General features: G+C 44.0%; 2 protein-coding genes across 16 annotated transcripts in view; one reads left to right on the top strand and one right to left on the bottom strand.

The window, feature by feature from the left end:
• The window catches only part of DNAJB4 (DnaJ heat shock protein family (Hsp40) member B4), a 49155-nt gene extending 36289 nt beyond the window's left edge, over positions 1 to 12866 (bottom strand). Inside the window, exon 1 of one of the 3 annotated variants that reach the window (XM_006129591.4) lies at positions 12714 to 12866. The gene's annotated coding sequence lies outside the window, so the exon portion shown is untranslated. The remainder of the gene's footprint in view (positions 1 to 12713) is intronic. The other 2 variants (XM_006129592.4, XM_025187993.2) reach the window with 2 other exon arrangements.
• Positions 12867 to 13190: 324 nt separating this feature from the next.
• The window catches only part of FUBP1 (far upstream element binding protein 1), a 62525-nt gene continuing 50202 nt past the window's right edge, over positions 13191 to 25513 (top strand). For 6 of the 13 annotated variants that reach the window (XR_012905934.1, XR_012905933.1, XR_012905936.1 and 3 more), the window contains exons 1-14: positions 13191 to 13526; positions 14274 to 14364; positions 15380 to 15442; positions 16304 to 16342; positions 16684 to 16723; positions 17722 to 17771; positions 17859 to 17930; positions 18326 to 18383; positions 21905 to 22067; positions 22152 to 22250; positions 22342 to 22443; positions 23453 to 23555; positions 23656 to 23756; positions 24121 to 24262. Coding sequence is in view for 8 of the 13 variants with exons in the window: in XM_025187991.2 (XP_025043776.2) it covers positions 13281 to 13526; positions 14274 to 14364; positions 15380 to 15442; positions 16304 to 16342; positions 16684 to 16723; positions 17722 to 17771; positions 17859 to 17930; positions 18326 to 18383; positions 21905 to 22067; positions 22152 to 22250; positions 22342 to 22443; positions 23453 to 23555; positions 23656 to 23756; positions 24121 to 24262 (1369 nt within the window). In the remaining 5 variants the exon portion in view is untranslated. The remainder of the gene's footprint in view (positions 13527 to 14273; positions 14365 to 15379; positions 15443 to 16303; positions 16343 to 16683; positions 16724 to 17721; positions 17772 to 17858; positions 17931 to 18325; positions 18384 to 21904; positions 22068 to 22151; positions 22251 to 22341; positions 22444 to 23452; positions 23556 to 23655; positions 23757 to 24120; positions 24263 to 25513) is intronic. The other 7 variants (XM_075936310.1, XM_075936312.1, XR_012905937.1 and 4 more) reach the window with 5 other exon arrangements.

The following is a 25513-nucleotide window of genomic DNA, read 5'->3' as shown; positions in this document are numbered from 1 at the left end:
GTCTGGATGGAAATTCTATTTAAAAAACAAAACCAGCATTTAATTTTTGTATGAAATAAAACTACCTTAAATGTGAAGGACACACAAAAAAAGTATCCAAACATATTTTGCATCTAAAATTCATTTATTGAACAAAGGACATATCCATAGTGAATTTAACAGATCAAATCTAGTCATCATGTTCTTCAAGGTGTTAGAATGCTCTCAACCAGTTTTTTACTGAGAAGGGGGGAGGGGGAGGTAGAAGGCACCTCGCTAGCCCCACAATCCCCCTGCTGCAGGCCCCCGGTTGGCACAAGCCCAGCAGAGGTTTCTCTACCACAGCCAATCCCCATGGCCGGTCCCACTGCCCGGCGGGACGCTGCCTACAATGGGCTGGCTCAGAGTCCTGGAGGCCAAGTCCTTCACATGCTGCCGGAGCTGGGGGATGGCTCCGGGAGAGCCCTTCGGCCAACCCACGAGCGAGGCAGCAGGTGGGAGCTGCCCCTGGGTACGGGGCCGCCACGCGGGCTTGGAGCAGCTGCAGGGACAGCAGCTGGAGAGATGCATACAGGCCAGGGTAGCACAGCCGCCACTGCCCCCTGCGTAACAGGGTCAGCTTGCGCGGAGTCCCTGGACACCAGCACCATCTGTGGCCCAGCTTCCCCACCTTGCCCAGGCTCCTTTGCCCAGGACCCGTCCTGTCCTCTCCCCCCGAACTCCTCTCCGGGCTGAAAGCAGCCACCACAGCTGGCTGGGACCTAGTTCCTCCAGCCCCATGGCAGGGCAGGGCCCAGCCTTCCCAGGGGCAGCTGCTTACCTGGAAATGCCACCCCTGGCAATATGCCACCCCAAGCACCTGCTCGATTTGCTGATGCCTAGAGCCAGCCCTGATAGTAGGGGTGAAGAACCCTTTTTAGACTAGAGGCCGCTGACCCACGGAAAAATCAGTTGGGCCCAGGCTAGTAGATTTGGGGTACTCCATCCCCACAGGAGGAACAGTGGGGGAGGGCTGGAGCACCAGCACATGCTCCCCAATGCTGAGGTGGAGCCCCAAGCCTCAGGGGCCAGATTCAGGCAAGCCTCAGGCTCCCCACTGTTCATTTACAGTCACACACTCAAGGAGTTGAATCTATTTAGCTTAAAAAAGTTTAAAGGACTATTTGATTACTATGTTCTCTTTAGAGAACAAATACTTGATATTTGTTTTCAGTCTAGTAGACAAAGGCATAACATGGTCTAATTGCTCCAAACTGAAGTAGACAAACTCAGACTGGAAATAAAGTGTAACATTAAGTGAGGATAATTAGCATTTGGATAAATTAAGCAAGCATTATTTATTGCCTATATAGCTTGTAAACATGACAGTATTGCCAAGTGCTGGATTCATTGTGTATGTGCAAATACTGTCACTAAATACTGGTAGCACAATGCTAGATGCTTACCAGGTTCTCCACAACATCATTGTGCCAGCACTAGTGGCCACATTCGATGGGCTTTGAAGATTTACTCATGCTATTATGCTCCTTTCCCCACAACTCCTTAGGGCTTTGCCCTGCAATGTAAAGAAAACTACCCATATTGCTTGTTGAGAACTTTATTGAACTGCAGCATAGTAACAATCATCTTTCTTTTTCAGGATGCCTGTGTATAATCAAACTAGAAGATTTACCTGGTGTTGCTTGGGTCCTTAACGCAGTTAATTTTGGAAAAAAAGGATGGGGCTGGAAATGAGTTCAGTATGCAGGCTAACCTAGGAAGACAGGACTACTCCAGCCTTCTCTCAACGTAGCAGCGTGGTGCTGGGTGAGATGCAGCCGGGGAAGGGTGAATGTCCCCTAGCTGGGACAGGTCCAGGTACATGTGTTCTCTTTGCTCCCCAGCCAGAGTGAACAATGCACCCAACTGCACTTTCCCTTGGCTACCTGATAAATGGGGGGTGGTGGGGGAGGAAGGAACCAATTCTGGGGGTAGCTGGCCTAAAAGCTTGCTTCCCTCCCAGCACTGGCTCTGCAGTACCACCTGCCCTCTCCTGCGCTGCTGCTTCTATCAGAGGCAGCAGTGGGAGTGGGGGGAGGGGGGGAAGGAGAGCAGGGGGAAGAAGAGGAGGGAGCAGGGGAGGCTTCCATGAAGCAACATCTGTCTGCTGGGAGGTTGGGCTCCCATTTCAGAGGACGCAGCACAGGGCAGCAGGCAAGACCTGATCTGCAGAAGCAGATTTTTAAACCAGCTCCCCTTGCAGATGGTCTCCTGCCTGCCACTCTATGCTGCTGTCTCCAATATACAGGCAGCAGCATGGAGTGTCAGGGGGCTTCCCAGGGTCAGAACCAGGAGCACACAGGCTGCCAGCCCTGCCTCTGGAGATTATCAAATAGTTGTGTAACTGCTAAATTTTAATGCCTTTACACGACTATTCAGTTACACATTAACATCCCTAACAAGGGCTTCTATAGTTCCTGTCCCACAGGGTTAAGTTTCCTGCTCCAGGTTGAGACTTCCAGAGTCGAAGTGCCACTAAGACTGGCCCAGCAAGCCAACAAGGGGTTGGCTAGGCCAAGTTTGTCTGGGGGGGCATTGCAACCTAATACTGAGGTCACTATCCAGTCACACAAATTTGGCCTAGCTAGCTCCCCTGTCATGACCTTTGCAGTGCTATAGCACTGCAAACACATGATCCAGATCTAAATGCCCATACAGGGGAGCGGAGTCCAATCATCCCCACAGATCCAAAACTGCAGAAGTCACTGCTAGAAGGTGGGATGTGGATGTGAGGTTACCAGTTAAGGTTAACCAGTGGGGGGGGTGTAGAACAGCTCTCAACATGCAAGGGGCCTTCAGCAAGGCTGGAGCAACTCCAGCCAGCAGTAGGGGGGAGGTATTCTGCTCCAGCCACACTGGAGACATCCCCCACTCACCTTCCCTTTTAATTTGTTAATTGGTTAAATAGGTTTAACCAGTAACTGGATTAAAAATGGGATTTCACATCCCTAGTGGGTATGAGGCAGGCTCTGCAATGACCTCTTCCTTTCCAGTCCCCCCTCTCGCCCCCCAAACCTCCCATGCAACTGACACATTCTGGCAACTCCATTTTGGGTCATGACTAGGGATGCAGACATTTCTTTAAAAGTTTAACAATTAAAAATCACAGCCTGCAGTGTGTGTAATAACTATGCTGTATAAAACTTAAATAAGCTTTATACTACAGAACCCACAGTAAAACACCCTCCACAGCAGTGAGGCAAGAGCAGCCCGTCTGTCCTGCTCTTGAGGAGGAAGCTTTACTGAAGATTCTGCAGCCAGCTCCCCAAGGGCAGGGCTGGCAGCCCCTCCCTCGAAGTGAGCCAGCATGTACCCTGTGGCAGGGGAGCTGAGCCCATCACAGGAAGGGGCTGGTCTGGCTGCTGAAGGGTAAGGCCTACTCAACTGCTTAGCCATTTACACTCTTAGTCATGTCCCATGGGATAAAAAAAATCCTTCACTCTTATCGCCTTAAATATAGGCATCTAGTAAGTTTGTGAAGCCACCAAACTAAACAGAGATATGAAGACTGGGGGCTTGCTGTACAATATCCAAATGAGAAGCCACTCTTACCTTTGCAACTGTGAGGAAAAGCGAGATGGTGTTCTTATCAGGATGCTGTATCTGGACCATACCTGGAGACTGTCTTGTATACAAATCTCTAGGTAGTATGAGAAATTTAAAGGTAAATCCTTTCATTTAAGTTGCTACTAGAAATATGCTCCTTCTCTCCATCCCACTTATTTCTCCCCACCCCCAGATTGCTGGTGGGTGGTTCAATTCTCTCTCCCCACACCTAGATCCAAAAATATTTGAGCAATCCTGTTCTAGCTGCTATTCTTAAAACAGCAGAGTAAACAGACTTGATTCTTCTCAGTTTTACTGCAGCCCACAGGGTTTTGAAAAGCTATAGTGAAAACTAACAATTTGTTTGCTTTCCATCTGTTGCAGTTTGGAAATTATTAAACAGCAGGAGTATGGAAACTCACTGCAGATTTCACTAGACACCATTACATCCGTGCAGGACTGGAAGATTTTTTTTGCCATCAAGAACACCATAAGGCTTTCTCCACCCCATCCCAGTTGCGGAATGTAACCTTTAATTTTTCATGGGACCCACATGCTAGAAAGCTTCATGCTTGCTAATCACCTGAGTTTTCTAACACTTTCATTTTAGTTATGCTGGAGTGACAGGGCCAGAAAACCACAAAGATACAAATAGTTAGAAGTAAAGTACAATGAATTCCTCACTTCCACACATTTCTTACATTCATAAGTTAAGCACGGATTATGCTCTCACAAGGAATAACCAATGAGACAGAACGCTCTGGGAAGAAAGCAGGATTTGCCCCAAGCAAAACAGGGAATGACATTTAGTTCCCATTAAATCAGTATTTTTTGCCAGTTTATAGTCAGTAGATTTCCAATTTGACGTTTAACTATATGGGGGATGGTTTTGATTTTTTTAATTGTACTTTGCTTCCTGCCTCTTGACAATCCTTATATAACACAAGAGCTCTGACATTTAGGGAGATGTAAATTAGGCAGTAGTGAAGAAGCAGCTTTCTTATACTATTCTGGTAAAAAAGTTTCCCTCTAAATCTAGTATCTTCATTCTTAAGTACCAAGTGTTTGTCCTCTGTGTCCCTTTATATTTACCAGCTTTACTGTACTTTGAAATATTAAGTCTGTATCATATCCCTTTAGGGCAGAAACAGCCTTTTATCTACATTTTTACAGTATCTAACAATCACTACTGGGAGCTCTGGGTGCTACAGTAAATAATGGCTTTCACTTGCTGTATGTAAACGGACAGCTCAATATTTACTGTATCATAAAAATGTTTAACAGGACAGAAGAGGAGAAAGCTAGGGACCATAGTAAAACAAATTTAGAAATGCACACATATGAATGTATTCTATGAATACTTAGATTCCTCAGAAAACATAATCCATAAGATATTTCAAGTTACCAGTCCATCTAACCTTGCCGTAGGCACATTCTTCAGGTTGGTGACTAAATTTTGAATCCCTTTATTAATATTGACTAGGTTCAGTGTTTATTTGGAAATGTTTAGTGCTCAGCTCACATCCTTCCTTCTCTATTGGCCTCTCTACTGCTGCTGCCAAAATTATACACACCTAATACCGGTCTATACCTATATATCAGTTCTCGCTAACTTACCTCTGACACACAGCAGCCATGGCTGGATAAAAGAGAAATGATAAACTATTGTTGTTCATGAGCCCCACTAAATAGGTCAATCACAGAGGCTACATCTACATTGGCGTGTTCTCATGCAAACTCTTTTGCAGAAGCAAAATGCAGGACTATGTAGCACTTTAAAGACTAACAAGATGGTTTATTAGATGATGAGCTTTTGTGGGCCAGACCCACTTCTTCAGATCAAATAGTGGAAGAAAATAGTCACAACCATATATACCAAAGGATACAATTAAAAAAAATTAATTGTATCCTTTGGTATAAATGATTGTGACTATTTTCTTCCACTATTTGATCTGAAGAAGTGGGTCTGGCCCACGAAAGCTCATCATCTAATAAACCATCTTGTTAGTCATTAAAGTGCTACATTGTCCTGCATTTTGCTTCAGCTACCCCAGACTAACACGGCTACATTTCTATCACTATTCTTTTGCAGAAGAACTCTTCTGCAAATACTCTTCCAGAAGAGAGCATTTACTCTGACACGTGCTTTTGCACAAGAGCATCCACGCCAGTGTAGACGCTCTCTTGTGCAAGAAAGCTCTGATAGCCATTTTAACCTTGGAATTTCTTGCGCAAGAAAGCCCATGTTGCCTGTCTACACTGGCCTCTTGTGCAACTGTTCTTGTGCAAAAGGGCTTATTCCTGAGTGGGAGCATCAGAGTTCTGGCGCAAGAAGCCCTCATTTCATACATTAGAACGTCAGTTTACTTGCGCAAGAACATGCAGCCAATGTAGAAAGGCAGCAAGTTTTTGTGCAAGAGCGGTCACTTTTGTACAAGATCCCGCCAGTGTAGACACAGCCAGAAGGTATAAATCCCTCATGAAATACCCTCATCCCCTTTCTGTTCTGAAATTTGATTTGTCCTTTTCATAGGTGTTCATTTTTTTGATTGTATCCTTTGGTATATATGGTTGTGCCAATTTTCTTCCACTATTTCATCTGAGGAAGTGGGTCTGGCCCACAAAAGCTCATCACGTAATAAACCATCTTGTTAGGCTTTTAAGTGCTACATCGTCCTGTTTTGTGTTTCAGCTACACCAGACTAACACGGCTACATTTCTACCTCAATCCCTGGACTGACTCTCCTCAAGATGGGCTGAGCTGGTGCACAGACACTCTATAGTCTTTCTTGACCCTTACTTGTCACATGAGAAAAGATAATAATTTGTTCTTACGTAGGTAGGTATATATGTATCAGGGAAAGTGATTACTTCAGACCAGGTCCATGTGGTGGTAAGTAGACAAGTGCATCTGCCTAGTCTCTCACAATAAGAAACTGACATCTTAGACCAAAGGAGAGATTTAAAGCTCTGATTCTGGAGTCTCAACTACCTCCAGTTTCCTCTCCTCTCTCATCTTACATAACTTAAATGCCTTCATTTTCAATGCCTTCCCTCTATTTGCAACCTACCAAGATGTTAGCTCCTGCCTTCTATCCACCAATACCAGCAGTTCCCTGTTGCAACTTAACACTTTCAAGCAACCACTTGCATGCTCTTTTGCAGGTTGACTCATGGTAGGAGTAGCTACCCACAGAAACTAATTAGTTATCCTCCTCAACACTCTACCTGAAGCCTACAAAAAAAACAAAAAAAAACCAACAACAACTTGACAACTGTGTATGTGCTGAGACCCCTAGATATCATACCAATCCATAATATCTCACTATACTCCTAACAGATGAATAGTGTCACACAAAACTTTCGTCTCAGATCATATGCTGTTTGGGACAAAGACTATCGTTCTGAGGAGAGAACAGCATTGGGGGGGGGGGGGGAGGAGAGAAGGAGAAGGAGGATCTTGTGCATGACTAGGGCTGGTGCTGTAACAGTATGGCAATACAAATAATAATGGAGACTAAAGAGAGGCACATTAAAGAAGGACATTTGAGTTATTTTAAGTGTTTGGAATTTTACAAAAGCAGCTAGACGTGCTGAAGGTTGCCAGAATTTTTATTAGTTTCATGTTTATTTTTAAACATTTAAGACTTAATGCATTAGGATTTTCAAGGTTTGAGAAATTACAGATAGTCATAAGGGAAGGACAGATTATTTAGTCTTACATGTTAAGATTCAAAAATTAAAATTAACAGTTAATATAAATTGTCAGCATCACATCAAAATAGACAAAGGAAATACCCTCAAATCAAATTAAAAAGTTCAAGCAGAATTTCTTACTTTGCCTAACATTGATAATTTATTAGAAATACTATAATCACTTTGTGTTTATAGTAAATCAACACTTACTGATTAAAAATTCTAAGACTCACAGCACAGATACTATCTATTCAAAAGAAAAGCTGTAAGGATTAAATATTTCCCATACTCTTCAACTGGGCAGCCCCACTGAAGTTTTTTAAGTAGCTGTTAAATGTAGTAGCATTTGGACACTAGAGTTTGAACTAACCTTCTATTAAATCAATTATGTTTTAGTCCAGAATAAAATAATATAACACGATAAAGAGTTGGTAAGAGAAATAGGAAAAATGTTAACACCACCATAAGAGGGGTCTTTACAATAGAAACCTTTTTGTTCTCTTTTTTTTGCTCTGCTCTATCTTCTTAAAAAATTCTTGATTACATGAATTTCATAATTGTAACAAAGTGAAGCAATCCACAAACATGATGTCTTTGCAGTTCAGAATTAGTCAAAAACCCTGTACTCTCTGGCTTTCTAGATAAATTGCACTACTGAATCAACCACTAGAGGTAATTTAAAAACAAAAACAAAACCACAACTCTGCTTTAAAATAAACCTTAATCCATTAAAAAAGACGCACTTGTGAGCAAAAATTTGACCTGACATATGGCAGAAGATGGCATCTCTGAACTCCCCCAAAAGCCCTATAAAGCAACTTGAAACTGATTGCCATGCAAAGAATGTGGCATACTTTAAAATAAGCTGGAAAGGTCTTTAATAGTAGCAGCAATTTTTAAGACTCAGAAATCAGCTTTCAAACATTCTACACACATTTTACAACAAAAAAGTTCACTCCCCATTATGTTTTATCTTCAAACAATAACCAGTATTCTCCTAGTTGGACTGTACCGTATTTTCCGGTGTATAGGGCGACTGGGCGTATAAGACGACCCCCTATCTTTTTAATTAAAAGATAGGGTTTCATCTTATACCCCAGCGCCCTTCCGCCTCCTTTGCTCCCGGTGTCCCTGGTCTGCTGGAGATGGTCCCCAGCAGACCAGAGGCACCGGGAGCAAAGCCGCCAGGAGCGCCTGGGCTCCCCCCCGCCGGAGCCCCTCCGCGGCTTTGAAAGCCTCGGGGGAAGCCGGCGGGGGGGGCATCCCAGGCGCGCATGGGCTGCCCGCCCGCCGGAGCCCCTCCGCGGCTTTGAAAGCCTCGGGGGAAGCCGGCGGGGGGGGCATCCCAGGCGCGCATGGGCTGCCCGCCCGCCGGAGCCCCTCCGCGGCTTTGAAAGCCTCGGGGGAAGCCGGCGGGGGGGCATCCCAGGCGCGCATGGGCTGCCCCCCCTCCGGAGCCCCTCCGCGGCTTTGAAAGCCTCGGGGGAAGCCGGCGGGGGGGCATCCCAGGCGCGCATGGGCTGCCCCCCCTCCGGAGCCCCTCCGCGGCGGCGCGGAGGGGCTCCGGAGGGGGGGCAGCCCATGCGCGCCTGGGATGCCCCCCCGCCGGCTTCCCCCGAGGCTTTCAAAGCCGCGGAGGGGCTCCGGCGGGCGGGCAGTCCATGCGCGCCTGGGATGCCCCCCCGCCGGCTTCCCCCGAGGCTTTCAAAGCCGCGGAGGGGCTCCGGCGGGCGGGCAGCCCATGCGCGCCTGGGATGCCCCCCCCCGCCGGCTTCCCCGGAGGCTTTCAAAGCCGCGGAGGGGCTCCGGCGGGCGGGCAGCCCATGCGCGCCTGGGATGCCCCCCCGCCGGCTTCCCCCGAGGCTTTCAAAGCCGCGGAGGGGCTCCGGCGGGCGGGCAGCCCATGCGCGCCTGGGATGCCCCCCCCCCGCCGGCTTCCCCCGAGGCTTTCAAAGCCGCGGAGGGGCTCCGGCGGGCGGGCAGCCCATGCGCGCCTGGGATGCCTCCCCGCCGGCTTCCCCCGAGGCTTTCAAAGCCGCGGAGGGGCTCCGGCGGCGGGGCATCCGGCGTACAAGACGACCCCCGATTTTTGGGGGATGTTTTTTAACTTCAGAGGTCGTCTTGTACGCCGGAATATACGGTAGATGTTCTGTGTCACTGCAGAGAACTCAGTTGCCAAAACAAAGCTGGGAATGACACACATATGAATGAGATATGAATATATGAATGAAATGAGCCTTTCACTGAACACTTGAATTCTGATAATTAGATATCACTTTTCATGCCCTGAAGTCTCAAGGCAAACAGACATCATTAAACAAGGAAACTAAGATGTTTAGCACGGAACACGTTATTCCATATTCTGTATAGAACATACAGTATTTCCTTCTTTGAATTTATGTATATATACACACACACACACACACACACACACACACCTTACACGTTCCAAAAAGATGACTGTGTTATATACAATGTGCTCAATAGTCATTCATGTCTGCATATTTTCTAGGCCTGCACTGCTGAACAGTTACGTAAGAAGGGGGAACTGCTATAATCAGAATTAAAGACTCCGTATCATTTAGAAACAATAGTCTGTTTCGGTCTTCCTAGCCTGTAAAACAATCTTGATTGTAATAAGTTGTTTGCATGCACTTGTGTGTGTCATATCAAAGGAAAAGAAAGCTAAGGAGAAATTATGTCTGTATATAGTTCTGGTTGAGGTGAATTTCATGGTTGCTCAACTATTATGGGAATGAACACCCAACTGTGTGTCTAGTGCCTGTGAAAATTCCGTCACCTGTCTGGATATGTCTCTCACTGACAGAGGACGGAGTTATCTTTACTGGTGACTATTGTAGGTCAACACTGAAGAATGTTAGTAGGTCAAAGTGGGGAATATATCACACTGACTATGATATGGCTACGTAGGTGATCATGTTTCCCTATCTCTCAATATAGCATCTTTCATGATTGAATTCCATGAAAAATTAAAACATAACTAATCCCCAAAAAGGAAGCAGCCCTGGTCAATGGATTAGTCACTGAAGGTATAAACAGACTTGTAAAAGCAGCAAGTATGTTAGTATAACCACATTCCAATATTGGGGTTCTCCCCCACCATGTGTTGGTAGGTACAGTATAAATATAATACTATTTCAGGATGTTATATAAGTGGTGGCTATTCTCATACAGGCAGTCCCCGGGTTACGTACAAGATAGGGACTGTAGGTTTGTTCTTAAGTTGAATCTGTATGTAAGTCGGAACAGGAATCCAGATTCAGCCGCTGCTGAAACTGATCAATTAAAACAGTGGCTGAATCTGGACACCAGTTCCGACTTACATACAGATTCAACTTAAGAACCCCAGGCATCCCAAGTCAGCTGCTGCTGAAACTGATCAGCAGCTGATTCTAGGAAGCCCGGGGCAGAGCAACTCTGCCTCGGGCTTCCTGTAGTCAGCCGCTGGTCAGTTTCAGCAGCGGCTGACTTGGGGACGCCTGGGGCAGAGCAGCTCCGGTGCTGCTGGGTTGGTCCAGTAGCGCGGCCGCTCCTCGGCGCTACTGGACCAACCCAGCAGCACCCCAGCTGCTCTGCCCCAGGCGTCCTGATTCAGCCACTGCTGAAACTGATCAGCAGCAGCTCAATCAGGACTCCTGGGGCAGAGCAGCTGGGGTGTTGCCAGGTTGGTCCAGTAGCACCAAGGAGCGGTGCTGCGGGACCAACCGGCAGTGCCCCACCTGCTCTACCACAGGCCCCGGGCTTTGCTCCACATCTCCGTGGTCTGCTGGGGGCAGGGCACTAGCTGCGTCCCCCCCCCCAGCAGACCAGGGAGACGCGGAGCAAAGCGGCGGAGGACCCGGGCCGGACCTGCGGCTCTTCCAGCTGATCTGGAAGCGCCGCGGGTCCGGCCCCGGGTCCTCCGCCGCTTTGCTCCCCGTCTCCCTGGTCTGCTGGCTCCCCCAGCAGACCAGGGAGACAGGGAGCAGCTTTTCTCGCCCCGGAGGAGGCGGGCATCCCGCCGCTCCAGTCCTCCGGGGCGAGAAAATCCCCGTTTGTAACTGCGGATCCGACATAAGTCGGATCCGCGTAACTCAGGGACTGCCTGTACTGTCAAATGCAAGCCAGAGGACCAAGACATAAAGAAAAGACCATAAAAGGAGTTTAAAGTTTCAGAGAAAAAATGTTTCTCTGTCCCGAGCACTAGTTTATAAGCAATTTAAGAACTTAATGTGTTCAAATAGAATGACAGCAAAAAGTTTCTAAAACGTTAAAGCAACTTTACACCATTTGTAAAGTGCCCCATCTAAAGAACATTTACAGTGTATGCATAAATAAAGATAGAAAAAGCAAAGGCAGTGGTGACATGTGCCGGAGCATAAACAAAGAGTAATATTTATATAGTACTTGAACAATGTACAAAAATAGAATTCACATTATTCAAACCTAAACTTAGATAGGAAATGTATTATATAGAAACAGAACACATTGTGGCAGACCATCCCCTGGCATAGACATACCAGCTGCAAACTATAGAATATTCCTCCTGCATTCCCTCCAAAGAGGGTAATAGCAACACTTAAATTGGACCACCTTCTCATATTATGAACTATTGTGGCTAAAAAGTTAGCTAGACTATGACCTTCAGCCTGATTTTTGTCATCTTGCAACATGACAAGTGGCTGTCAATTGTTTCTGGTGCTTGAGATGAGCCCTCAGTGTTAACTGGATAACAAATACAGATATTGAACCTGCAGAAGTACTAGAGACTCAGAAGCCCGGTAGGGAGATGCTAGAATCAGCAGGATATCCTGAAAAAGAAGTAATCAAATAACATGGACATAATGAGAGCAATTGAGAGCCAAGGGAACAGACCCAAAGGACGTAGCGGCACATCTGAGACGGACAGGCTGCATTCAGCTGAAAAGCGAAGCTGTACCAGAGAGAGTCACAGAGCCCAGAATTGAGGCTTCGCCCGCCCACCTTCCCATGGTTTCAAATAGGCCCCACCATCGCTAGCATGCCGAGGGGCGAAGCGTCAGACCCTGCGCTGGCCCCGACAGCTCCGCATATGCTGCGGGCTCGCTGAGCCACTCCGCACCGACCAACGAACACCTTCTCCCGCCGCGCGGAGAGCGCGGGCTGCCTGCGCGCGTTACAGGGGGGGGGGTAGTTCCCCCCGTCACCACACACGCTAGTTTACAAGCCGCCGCCCGCCAGCACAACACCCCCCGCAGCGCCGCAAGCCCGGTGCCCGGCTTCGCTGTAGCCCTTTCCCACACCCGGCAAGCGAGGCTTCCCCCGCCAGGTGCACCATCCAGCCCAGTACGCCCCGGGGCAGCGGCTCCGCGCCCCCAGGTTACACCCCTCACGAGGGGCAGCGCAAAAGGGAAATTGCGCGCTGGGGGCCTGCGACTAGCAGCAGCCGCTCAGCTTCGCCCATCCCGACTCACTCAAAGTCGCAGCAGCCTGGGTCAGCGCACGCAGCCCACGAGCCGGAGGCGGGCTCCTGTCTCAGCCGCTGCCCCGCCCACTCCAGCTGCAGCAGCTGAAACCCAACACCCTGAAAATTAACCGTCCACTCTCGCGAGAGCCACCTGTTTCCCTACCGAGATTTCCTTCCGGCCCACCCCCCTCAAAATCATCGCGTGATATCCCCCTCCCATCCCCACGCGCTTTGGCCTCTTAAATCGCGTGCCAGGAAGGAGCTATCGCGAGCTTCTGTCTGAGGGTTTCCCCTTCCGTGTCCTTGAAGGACATCTCCGGAGATCTAATCCCGCCTATAGACCTGTGTTCACAATGAAGTCTCACGAGACTTCCTCTTCTTCCACATGAGCCTCTACGACATTCTACCCCGCCTTTCCAGAAGTATCGCGAGGTTTCCTCTCCGTCCCTGTCCTCCCCCCCCCCCCCCCCGCGAGCACGATGTCGCGCAGGAATGTGAAAGGCTCCCGCCCGCCGCCATTTTCTTTCTTTCTTAGCAGGCAGCGAGTAGGGCAGGAAGCGGCGGCGGAGCGGCTATGGCGGATTATTCCACGGTGCCCCCTCCTACTTCGGGCGCGCCCGGAGGAGGAGGAGGAGGTGGAGGTGGGGGAGTCAACGATGCCTTTAAAGATGCACTGCAGCGGGCTAGGCAGGTGTGTAATGTGGGCACCAGCCCATCGGTACCTCCGACCCTCAGGCTCGGGGGCCTGGAAGCGGCTCCCGATAGGGCCTCCGATCCTCAGCACCGGAATCTCCCCTCTACCTATTCTGGGACAAATAGGGTGGGTCCTACGCAAATCCTTTGAAGCGTATCGGGCGGCTTCAGGGCTTGGGGCTGGTATAAGGCTGGGTCCGCTTCCATTTCAGGCGCATCGCTTTCTGGGCACGCTGGGCTGACGGCGGTGCCATTTGTTTCTTTCTCTTTTCCCGCCCAGCGCACGCAGTGAGGAGGGTTTCCTCTGCCTCCTGGGCACACGCAACATGGGGGGGGGGGGGCTCTCGCGCTTCAACAGGCAGTGGGATGGCGGGGGTCCCTTCTGTTCTTCTCGACTTCAATTAATATTCCCCCTGTGCGCACAGCTCCATGAAGGGGGAGGGGAGGGAGAGAACTTTTCCTGGGACTCCTTTCTGAGCTGTTCAGAGGGGAAGTAACTAACGAAATCACAGTTTTTAAACGCATTATCTCAGATAGTGCGCAGCGCTGGGTCGCCACACTGGTTGGGGAGGCAAAGGAGAAGGAGCTACTTGTTGCTGGGTTTTCATGAGTATCGCCACCACCTTTTATTAAAGATAGATATGTAACAATGCAAAATTTTATTTAAATGCTCTTCTTAAAGCATAATGGTCTTTTATAGAAATGTGAACAAAGGTAAGCAAAGAGAAGCAACGTTTCGTCTTAACGTTGTTTGAAACAGTTACAAGGATTCTCCAGCATAACTAGGGCATACCAGGTTTTATGTTTTTGATCTGCAAGGTGACAAGGTGAAAAGTATCTAATCTTTGCTTTCATTATTATTACTTTTATCTAGATTGCAGCAAAAATTGGAGGTGATGGAGGGACATCAATGAACTCAAATGACTATAGTTATGGAGGACAAAAAAGACCTCTTGAGGATGGAGGTATGCTGTCAGTAAATATGTGTATACTACCATAATTCATTTTATTCATCACAGCAGTGGTGCCAAAAACGTTGTCATATTTTTTCCACAGAAAAAATAGTATAGATCCATATAGTATTAGCATGTGGGCTCTCTTTAAAGAAAGCCACACAGTTTCCCAATTTGGATTTAATGTGGGTTTTTTGTTTAGAATTGAGTGGAGCTATTTAGGTCTTAAGAAAATCAATTCTTAGACCATTCCCTGGTCTCTTGTGCTAATATGATGCAATACATTTTAAAAGGAAAACCCATGGGTAAGGTAGGTAAAACAAATAATTTAGACGATACCTTTGTGCAGGTATGTTGTTGAAATCTTTTGTTCACTATTAGTGTTGAAAGTGGTCACCTTTCAAACCTGTGCAGTTTTTACATGTGATTTAGTATTGAAAGTGTGGCATCTAGTAAACCTACTCTATTAATGCATTTCATTTTAAGGGCATACGACTGGAAAAAAGGATGGAAAAATAAAAATTCTACTTACTAGCCTTGGTTCAATCTTTTTACTAACTTTAACGTACAGCACAGCACGCGTGAACCCTGATAAGATCATGCTGTAATATATTCTACTTTTGTTGCCATTTCCACTTTTTGATTTGCTTTATGTTGCAGAAAAGTTGGCTGCTGCATTGTGTGGGTGTCTGCTGATTTTTTTTTTTAACTACCTAACTAGTGTGACCTTAACAGGGTTTGATATGTTTAATATACACACATAATCCTGACTAAATTCTAGAGAGAAACTTCTGAACTCGGAGCTGTTGAAAATACTTTGTTAGGTCCCATCTATGAGCTGTGACTTGTTTTCCCTTTAAGAGGATTGTGATTCAGCTTACAGACTGTAATGAAGGCTTTAGACCAGGGGTTCTTGTGTTCTTTAATAAAGTGTTTTTCTATTAATAGTGAGGTTTTTATTATACAAAAATGAGCTAATGATGCTTCAGATGATGTATGTAATGTATTCTTTTTATTTTATGTGTAGATGGCTCTTGGACAAGTCCGAGCAGTACAACACACTGGGAGGGAATGCCCTCTCCTTTTAAAGGCAGGAATTTTTATTTATTACCTGTGTTCAGTATGTAAACGTGAATAAACTAGTGGATCTTTTGAAATGGATGACACAAATATTTCTTGGATTATGTGTCTGATTTTTTTTAAATTTTTTTTTTGCTACCCATAAATTATTATGGTTCATTGCATAATTTTGAATTTGGGGTGGGGAAGGAAGCATCTGAAGTAGTCTATTTAGATATAGGTTGCGTATGCCTTTCTTTTACTTATTTGTACAAAAAGGATTTTGGATGGTAGTGAGAGAGTTGTTTTCAATCAATTTTTTTGAAGTTTAATGCTGTGAAATGCTTGAATTTTTTTTGGATAGGAATCTCAAACTACAGTTCAGACTCAGATTGCATTGCAATGAGATTATTGTTTCTTCTTAAGTTTTGGTACTCTATATAGATTTGCGGTCACTTGTCAGATTTTTTTAAGCCATTGTTTATTTTCATACTGACTTTGGTGGACTTTTTTTCTTCAGTTCTTTCTTTAGAAGCATCATTAGCTTGAGAAGCCAGTTATTAGGAGCAGAGCTAAATGTTGTTGTTTGTTTTAGCAAGTTTCATGACCGTTTGTGGATGTCCAATCTACAATATGTTTCTAAAATCGCTTTTATTAAATCACTGAATAGACATATGGAAATACCTAACCTCTTTTCAAGTATACTAACCAACTGCTGAGTGTTTATAAGATTTCTTTTTTTTATTTAGCTCTATTTCCTGAAAATTACCAAAACCAAATTCATTACTAAAAATACACTGGAAAAGTTACGATTCACTCTCATGGAACAGCCATTAGTTTAAAACATTTTTGCTTCTTGGCAAAAAAAAATTAAAAAATCTTAATTTTGCAGATCAACCAGATGCTAAGAAAGTTGCTCCTCAGAACGACTGTAAGTATTTTTTATTTTTTTGTGAATAAAACCTAAGCAACTGTACATTTTCAGAGTAAGGGTCTGATGCAGTATTCTGGTAGGTAGTGTTTGGACCAGTAAAACCTAGGTGACTTGACATGTACATCTCAAGTTTCTATAAGTAAAATAGGCTTGTTTGTACAGCTTGCTAGTTGTGAATTATTGTGTACTAGCAACAGAGTTGAGAAGCAGTTTGGCTTTCAGGTATACTTTTATACCTTTAAAACACAGCATTGTCAGAAATTGCTACAGATAGTTTAATGGGAAAATGTTGGCTTAATTGTGAAAGAAATTTAACTTAAAAAATGTTTTATTTGTAGCTTTTGGAACTCAGCTACCCCCAATGCACCAGCAACAAAGGTAGAAACCATAATTAACATTTTGTTTACTGTTACTTTTTAGTATTGATGCATTTCCAGGCAACAGCTTGACTTTTTTCCCAAAAAGACAAGTGCTTGACAATAATAACGAAACACGTTTGTGAAGTTCTGCTAATTAGAATTTAGCCAAAACAGGCATAAGCTCAATATTTGAAATGTACGTAATAGTATTATCTCTTGCCTATTCCACATTTAGAACCTTGTTGGGTATATCATGTCACATGTGGAAGGTGTGCTCCATAGGACAAGTCTGAAGTAAAAATGTTATCTTTAAAAGCGAGAGAGAGATTTAAGGCAAAAAAAATACGGTATTAGCAATTTATGCCAAGCATATCTGATCAGTCTGCATTCTTATCACCTTCCTTGTCCTTTTGCTGCCTCGGGGAGGGGAGGAGGGAGAGGAATACCCCAGATCAACCAAGCTGCCCATATGCCTTTCTAATCCTTAATCTGCTCTTTCCTGTTTTGATATAGAGATGTGCTATATTTTCATATGTCTGTAGCATACTTACAATGCTACATAAATAGACATAATTTAATTATCATGGAAGACTCTGGCCCTTTACGTATTAAAACATTTTTAGCAGAAATAATTTATCATCAAGTACAGATTTAGTCTCTAAATTTTTACATTGTTAATTAGGAATGTCAGTTTTGCCTTGTAATAGTAATATTGGTATTCTGTTTACAGATTATTTTTTTTTAATGTCTGTCTTGAAGGATTTTACATTAAAATGGCAAAACTTCTGAAGTAAAAAGGCATGTGTGTGTCCCCCTCCCCTTACAGTTACTAAATGGAAGTAGATTTAAGTAAATGCACCCAAAGAATTTAACCTAAATGTTACTGTGTTACTCCTCCTTGATGTCATGGGAGGGGGGGAGGTAGCCGTTCTTTCCATAACCATGACAACTATTCCCTAAATTCTGAGCCAGGGTAGTCTATTAAATGTTATCTTTTCTCATATTTCATCTTTTTAGGTCTGTAATGACAGAGGAGTACAAAGTTCCAGATGGAATGGTTGGATTCAGTAAGTAATATAAAATATAATACACAACAGAATGGATATCTTAACATGTTGATATTGCTAATAAGTCCTTTGTTTTTATCCCTTAAGTAATTGGCAGAGGAGGAGAACAAATTTCACGCATACAGCAAGAATCTGGATGCAAAATACAGATTGCTCCTGGTAATTATTTTCTTTTGAGGGATATACAATTAGTCGTAACAGGTTTGGTACAGATTACTGATGATTGAACTAAACTTACTCTTACCTTAACGATTGATTGAGAGGTAGAGAGTCTGTAACTGGAAAAACCTAAACAACAAACAGTCTTGTAGCACCTTGGAAACTAACAAAACACATAGATGGTATCAGAACTTTCATGGGTACAACCCACTTCTTCAGATGAGAATGTTTAAAAGTGGTTACATTGCAAAAGTCTTAAATCTTGTGAATGATTGATTTTTATGGATTTGGTAAAGTGTTAAAACTGGCCTCAACACATCACAATTTACTTAGCAGCTGATGCCTTGAGAGTTAAAAATAATTATTACATCTGTTCCATTTTACAAATATTATAGATAGCGGTGGCTTGCCTGAAAGATCTTGCATGTTAACTGGAACACCTGAATCTGTTCAGTAAGTACATTGACTAATATTTTTAGATCTAAAAATATTTGCAGTCTTTTATATGACTCCTAATCAGAGTGGGTAACAATATAACTTTGCTTGGAAGAATCCAGTACAGTAAACTTCCGATAATCCGGCACCTTTAGGACCCAGGGGGAGCCGGATTATCAAATATGCCGGACTATCAGAAGGGGAGGCTATGAGGGGTCTGGAGTGGGGTGGGAAGGGATGCCACCCCAGACCTCTCATAGCCCCCCCTTACGATAGTCCCGCTCTGCCTCAGGCGTCCCTGATTCAGCCGCTGCTGGTCAGTTTCAGCAGCAGCTGAATCAGGGATGCCTGCAATAGAGCAGCTGGGGTGCTGCCGGGTTGGTCACGCAGCGCCGAGGGCCGGCGCTACAGCACCAACCCAGCAGCACTCCCGCTGCTCTGGGGGACGCCTGGGACAGAGCAGCTGGGGTCCTGCTGGGTTGGTCCCGCAGCGCCGTCCTTTGGCGCTGCGGGACCAACCCGGCAGCACTCCAGCTGTTCTGCCCCAGGCGTCCCCAAGAGCAGCCGGGGTGCTGCCAGGTTGGTCCCGCAGCCCTGAGGGGCAGCGCTAGGAGACGAACCCAGCAGCACCCCAGCTGCTCTGCTCCCGGCTTCCCCGATTCAGCTGCTGGTCAGTTTCAGCAGCAGCTGAATGGGGGAAGCCTGCCCGGCTGCCCCAGCACTTCCGGGTTCCTGATGGTGCCGGACCATCAGGAGTCCCGGAGCATTGGATGCTGGACTAATGGAGTTTTACTGTAGTTACTGTTATACGTTGATTGAATTGCACTGCACATAGAAACTGACACATACGTTTGCATTGACAATGAAAGTTTACATATAGGCAAAATAAGAAAAATGTTGCTTGGGAGAATTTGATATAAAGATTTTCTTTATCCTGCCTGCTATTTGCAGTCGCTATAAAGCTTTAACTTTTTTAATTTCAGTGTTTACTTTCATTAAGTAATTATACTGAGCACCTGTTAAAGTTAAATAGCTCTTTCTCTTGCTGTTAGTTTTGCAGGATCAAGCCTGAGGGATCTTATTTAATAAAGAATGAAATACTTGATCTTTAAAGATCTGACTGAATGATGCATCTGGCCCTATTTTGGCTAATAATTATTTATCTGTGCACTAATCTGAATCTGGGTACAAAGTGAGTCAGAATGCTGGTGTGAGCATGTTCTTGATTGTATGTAGCATGTAATTTGCTGGGTGAAATCAATATTGAAGTGTGATGTTTTGATGATTAGTGCGAGTTGGGGCTAATGGCATAAAAATAAATGTGGTCCTATCACATAATGGTGGTGGGAGTAATCCTGGTGGTGCTTGATTAAATCAAGGCTTTCCAGGATGAAAGTCTTAAACCTTTAGATGAGTAAACATGTTTAGATGCCTGCTTATCTGTTCTTATGGTTTTAGAGCAACAGATAATAGCCAATGAAAGAAAATTTTCATCTTCCTGTGCTGCGATGGGTTTATCTGTGAAAATAGTCTTGCTGCTGATGTGCCAAAAAAACTATATTCTCATTGAACACTGAAAAGTCCAGTGAATGTGGAGAGCCGTAGCTACTAGTGTTGACTTAGTTTCTTTAAGCTTAATTGAAAAGTTTACATGTATCAGGCTCATTTGGTTAGTACTGTAAAGGCAGTATCAATATGGGAGACAGTTGCCTCTGAGTCTAATTTTTTGTGGTTTCACTTGATAAGATATAAGATGGAATGGATTTTGTCCCACTGCTTGTGTGCTAGCCCCTGTGCTCTGTGTGGTGTGTGTTAAGGCCTGCTGGGAGGTTTAGGGTGAATTGATGGCAGTGCTTCTTTTAGGAACACCTCGTCCCCCCGTCCCCCATTTTTCAGCAACTGTGGCAGCTTCTTGAAGGGGGAACCTACTTCTTAATGTGGACATACTTAAGCTTTATACTGCAGAGCCCAATGCACGTGTAACTTATGAGATTTTCAGTGGCTGCCCACCTTTGCCACAATAATTTTCTGCATATAAAAGCCAGGACTGGTGTAAATGGGTAGCAAAATGGTAGAAGACTCAATTGACTGATATTGAAAATATGGGCAATTCTGGTCCAAGTCAGGAAGTATAGGGAAAAGGAAAAAAGGTAATTACCGGTACCTAGAAGTCTGGTGGAACTGGAAATTTGCTGGAAGAAGGTTATTGGCCACCATCAGATCTGATAGTTTGAAACTTGGTTTAATGCTGAGGAAGGAGGAAACACCTTCAGCAATAGTCAAAATAAATCAAGATATTAAAACAAGGAACAAGAGAAGTAAGTGACTAATCGACTATCCGACAAGTAAAAGCTTATCAGATAGTTGACTCATTAGTCAACTAGTTGCTTCCCCCCTTGCTGTCTCTATCAAAAAGAAGCAGCAAGGGAGGGGAAGCAGAACGGGGGCTAGGGAGAGCTTACTAAAATGTCGGTGTCCTCCAGCTCCATGGGAGAGGGTGCAGGGCCCAGTAGTGGTGCTCCTGCTTTGAAATGTATGAGTCCCTGCTGGGGCTCTTGTACATTTTAAAGCGGAAGCGCCACAAGGAACCTAGGGCGAGTGGGTGACTCGAGTCCCCTGCTGGCCCCAGGTTCCATGTGGTGCTTCCGCTTTGAAATGTACAAGAGCCCCGGCAGGGACTCCTAACATTTCAAAGTTGGAACATGCGTGGAGCCCAGGGCTCTTGTACATTTCAAAGCCAAAGCACCCTTTTTTAGTTGGTTCCTGCTAGCCTCCTTTCCGCTTCCCCTCCCTTGCTGCTTTTTTGTGATAGAGGCAGCAAGGGGGGGGGGGGGGGGGAGAATGACTAGTTGACTGTGTCAACTATATCCGATAAGATTTTACTTATTGGATAGTCGACTAGTTGCTTATATTTCAAAGGTGGAATGCACTAGCCCTTATCGACTAATTGAATAGTCAGTGGAAATCCCATCGACTATTAGATTAGTTAATTAATCAAAATTTAACAACTCTTGAAAAAGGAGAAGCTTGGTATCATGTACATCATAAAAACAAGTGGACCTAAATATGAAACAAGTGGACCCTAAATAATGAAAGACTTTACATTTACAGACTCTACCAACAGGTGAAACAGAAAAGTATTGGGCACAATATCTGTTCAATACCACGAAGCTGAAGAAAGTGACTGGTAGCAGCAGGTCTCATTAGAGGCTTGAATATTTTTCATATTATATAGTTGGGCATCTAACCCAGTATAATTATTTCACTTTCTTTTTTAGAGTTCTTAATAGGATAGAAATCTACCACATTGACATGTTCATACTGAGCCTCATCATCATGGTGTCTCACATAAAGATGTGAAGAAAAGAGAGACTGGGAAGACATTCTGTAGAATTTGATAAATGCATCTCTTATAAATGTCAAAAATATGTGTCTGTAATTAAGAAACTCTGAAATGGTTGTGTGAAATGAATTTTTGTAACTGGAACAATGTGCAGTTAAGAATACGTGTAGCAATAACTGTTTGTGTCTCTTCACAGGTCTGCAAAGAGACTTCTTGACCAGATAGTTGAAAAGGGAAGACCTACACCTGGATTTCATCATGGTGATGGACCGGGAAATGCTGTACAAGAAATTATGATTCCAGCTAGTAAAGCAGGATTAGTTATTGGAAAAGGTGGCGAGACCATTAAGCAACTTCAGGTAAGTTTCAAAGGCATGAGGGTGTATATGAGAGAGGTCAGACTTTGGAATTGCATGGAAATTCAGTTTTATGTTGTCAAATAGGAACGAGCAGGAGTCAAAATGGTCATGATTCAAGATGGACCACAGAACACTGGTGCAGACAAACCTCTTAGGATTACAGGAGACCCGTACAAAGTTCAAGTAAGAAGTTTGTTTCCAGATTTATTTTTTATGGATATCAAACCAGGTTTTTAAAATTATAGAATCTAAAATACATTTTATTCTTCTTTAGCAAGCCAAGGAGATGGTGTTGGAGTTGATTCGTGATCAAGGTGGCTTTAGAGAGGCACGCAATGAATATGGATCAAGAATAGGAGGAAATGAAGGGATAGATGTATGTATGGTTGAAAACTAATTGTTTGCTGTGTACTTCGAGACTGTTTAATAATGTTAAAAGCTAGTTACTACCAATAATAGCTTTTTTTAACTGTATCCCAAAATGGTTCTAGCTAACGATGTAAAATCCTGGTTAATCGTTTAACCGGTTAGATGTCAAGTCAGCCTGTTGTTTTAACTGGTTGGGATAGGACCCTGCTCCAGCCTAGCTGACTGCCAGCTCCCAGCCTCGTGCAGGGGCTGGGGCTACCCACAGATAGGCTGGTTTGGATGTGGGTCCTCAGCAGGCCTCCCACAGGGCTAGAGCAGCTTCCCCCCCCCCCCCCCCCACACACACACACTCCCTGCAGCAGAAGGGGGCTGCTTCAGCCCCTACCAGTTAACCAGAACTTGTAAGTATCACATGTTTAGGGTGATTTTTACCTATTAAGCTTTCACATCCCTAGTATGGCACATAGCTATTACTTGCTCACCATTGAAATCCTGCTACCTCTTATGTGGAATGCAGCAGCCATCTTGTGCTAGCAATAATGTATAACAGTTTGTTTTTGAAGCATTTTAAGTAGAATTGAAGAAAATTTTTGAAGCTGAAAGGGTGAAGGATGTAATTACCCAAGCTATGATTTGGCCAGCACACAGAGGTGTTCAATCGGTTGTAAAAAAGTCATGGAATTGTAAATCTCTGTGACCAGTGAGGGTTCCTGTTCTCATTTGACACCAGTATCTTAGGCACCTTAATACGTTATTTGAGCATGGATTGGAGAAAAACCGCTATCTGCTGAAGTGATGCCACTGTAACAACCTGTGGTGTCTAGAATTTATTTATTTACATGGCCATCCCATTTGTTTATTGGCTAAGATCATGATTCTGTGAAAATTTAGATTTGAAAAGATTGCATGCTGAGGTTGTGTGGCTGGTGACCAGGTTTAATTTTCTAGTATTTCTTCTGGCTTTTGGTAGGAATAGTTAAAGTTGTTTCAAGATACTGATGATATATTCTCTTAAGGTTCCAATACCTCGATTTGCTGTTGGTATTGTAATTGGAAGAAATGGAGAGATGATCAAAAAGATTCAAAATGATGCTGGAGTTAGAATTCAATTTAAGCCAGGTGAGTAGATGGGTGAGTGTGTGTAAATGTTTATCAACTTAGCTTGATTTTTTTTTTAAGTAAAATGTTGCTAAATTTAAATATTACATTCTTATTCCAGATGATGGAACAACTCCAGATAGAATAGCCCAAATTACAGGACCTCCAGACAGATGTCAACATGCTGCAGAAATTATTACAGACCTCCTTCGAAGCGTCCAGGTTAGCTAATATTTATAATATTTTGTGCAGCAAAAAGCCTTTCTTCTTGAGTTAGGAAAAATCCATGTTTTAGCCATGTGTCTTTTCATTTTCATATCTTAGTTGATGATGATATTTTAAAAGTGAGTCTGGATTATAAAACAGCCTCTATTTGCAGTTCTTAAGTCCCAGTGGGATTAGTATTTAAAGTCAGTAGCTATGTCTTGTTCTGATTATTCTAGAGCTATTTTTGAGTTTTCTTTATTACTGTACAGTGGGCTTTGGTTTAGAGTCACTGTTTGTTACTATGGATTAATATTGGTTAATGAGGCATTATGTTTTAGTAGTGTGTGCTAATTTGTGTTCTCTCCTCCCTCCCCATTAGGCTGGTAATCCTGGTGGTCCAGGGCCTGGTGGTCGAGGAAGAGGAAGAGGTCAAGGCAACTGGAACATGGGGCCACCTGGTGGATTACAGGAATTCAATTTTATTGTACCCACTGGAAAAACTGGATTAATCATTGGAAAAGGCAATGTGTTTTACAGTAAAATATAGTCTTAACTGAAATCATAATAGTTAATTACCCAGAAGTCTTTGCAAAAAGTGCACTGATTTTTTTTTTCTGTTTTATTTAGCAATGTGTCACATTTTAGCCATGTTGATTAATGTAGAACTAATTTTCTTTAGGAAATAATAATGGTGGTTTCTGGTAGCCAGAGTGGTGTGTATCTTGCTAATATAATTAATTATAACAGTACGTCTGAAGTTTTTAAAACTCAAAGCTGAAATGTTTATCTAGTACATGCTTTCAGTTGGTGCAAGTGTATGTAACTGTTCTTCTAGTATGATCTGAATTTAGACCTTCCTTATCTCACACATCATAATTACGTCACAAAAGAAATCTCTGCACTTTTCAGCAAAGATCTAGTAAGATGACTTACCTTCACAGAAATATAATTTATAGAATGTACTAGGCTTTTAAATATTATAAAAAACCAAGATGCACTGCATTGTATACTTTTTATTATTTTTAATTTATTCATTTGTAATAAATCTTGCAGACAGTACAAAGAATTGATCTGTGGTAGTTCATCTTTAGACTTGGCGTTACTAGCGCATGGTTTAAATGGACACAAGTTTACATCTTCGATCTGAAAACTAACTGTTAGTATTACAAGTAACATCTGCAACTACTGCAAATGAAGGAGGCTAGAGAGGAAAATATTCTCATATCTTTTCAGCTAGATTACTTGGGCACAGTAGGTAGCACTTGTTGAGCAATCAAGTTCACTGTTTGGTCAGTTGCATTTCCTGTCATCCATATGAACATGATGGCACCATTCATGTTCTGCTCTAGATGAGCTCAGATATGTGCTCTTCAACAGGCCCTGTAAACTTGAGGGCTACGTCTACATTGGCATGATTTTGCGCAAGAAAGCTCTGATGGTCATTTTAACCATAGGGCTTTCTTGTGCAAGAACAGTTGTGCAAGAGGGCTTATTCCTGAGCGGGAGCATCATAGTTCTTGCGCAAGAAGCACTGATTTCATACGTTAGAATGTCAGTGTTCTTGCACAAGAACTCGCGGCCAGTGTAGACAGGCAGCAAGATTTTGTGCAAAAGCAGCTGCTTTTGTGCAAGATCGCGCCAATGTAGACACAGCCGAGGTGGTGTGGAAGCAAAGCACCATTGTATGAATTTTTTACGAACTGGTTTTAGGTATTGATACTGTTGCTGTCTCTTTTGGGTTGGTATTTTTGGTTTTTGGCTGGATCCCTACT

The sequence above is a fragment of the Pelodiscus sinensis genome, chromosome 9, assembly GCF_049634645.1.
Source record: "Pelodiscus sinensis isolate JC-2024 chromosome 9, ASM4963464v1, whole genome shotgun sequence".
Classification (NCBI taxonomy): Eukaryota; Metazoa; Chordata; order Testudines; family Trionychidae; genus Pelodiscus; species Pelodiscus sinensis.
This window is presented reverse-complemented; position numbering and strand designations above follow the sequence as displayed.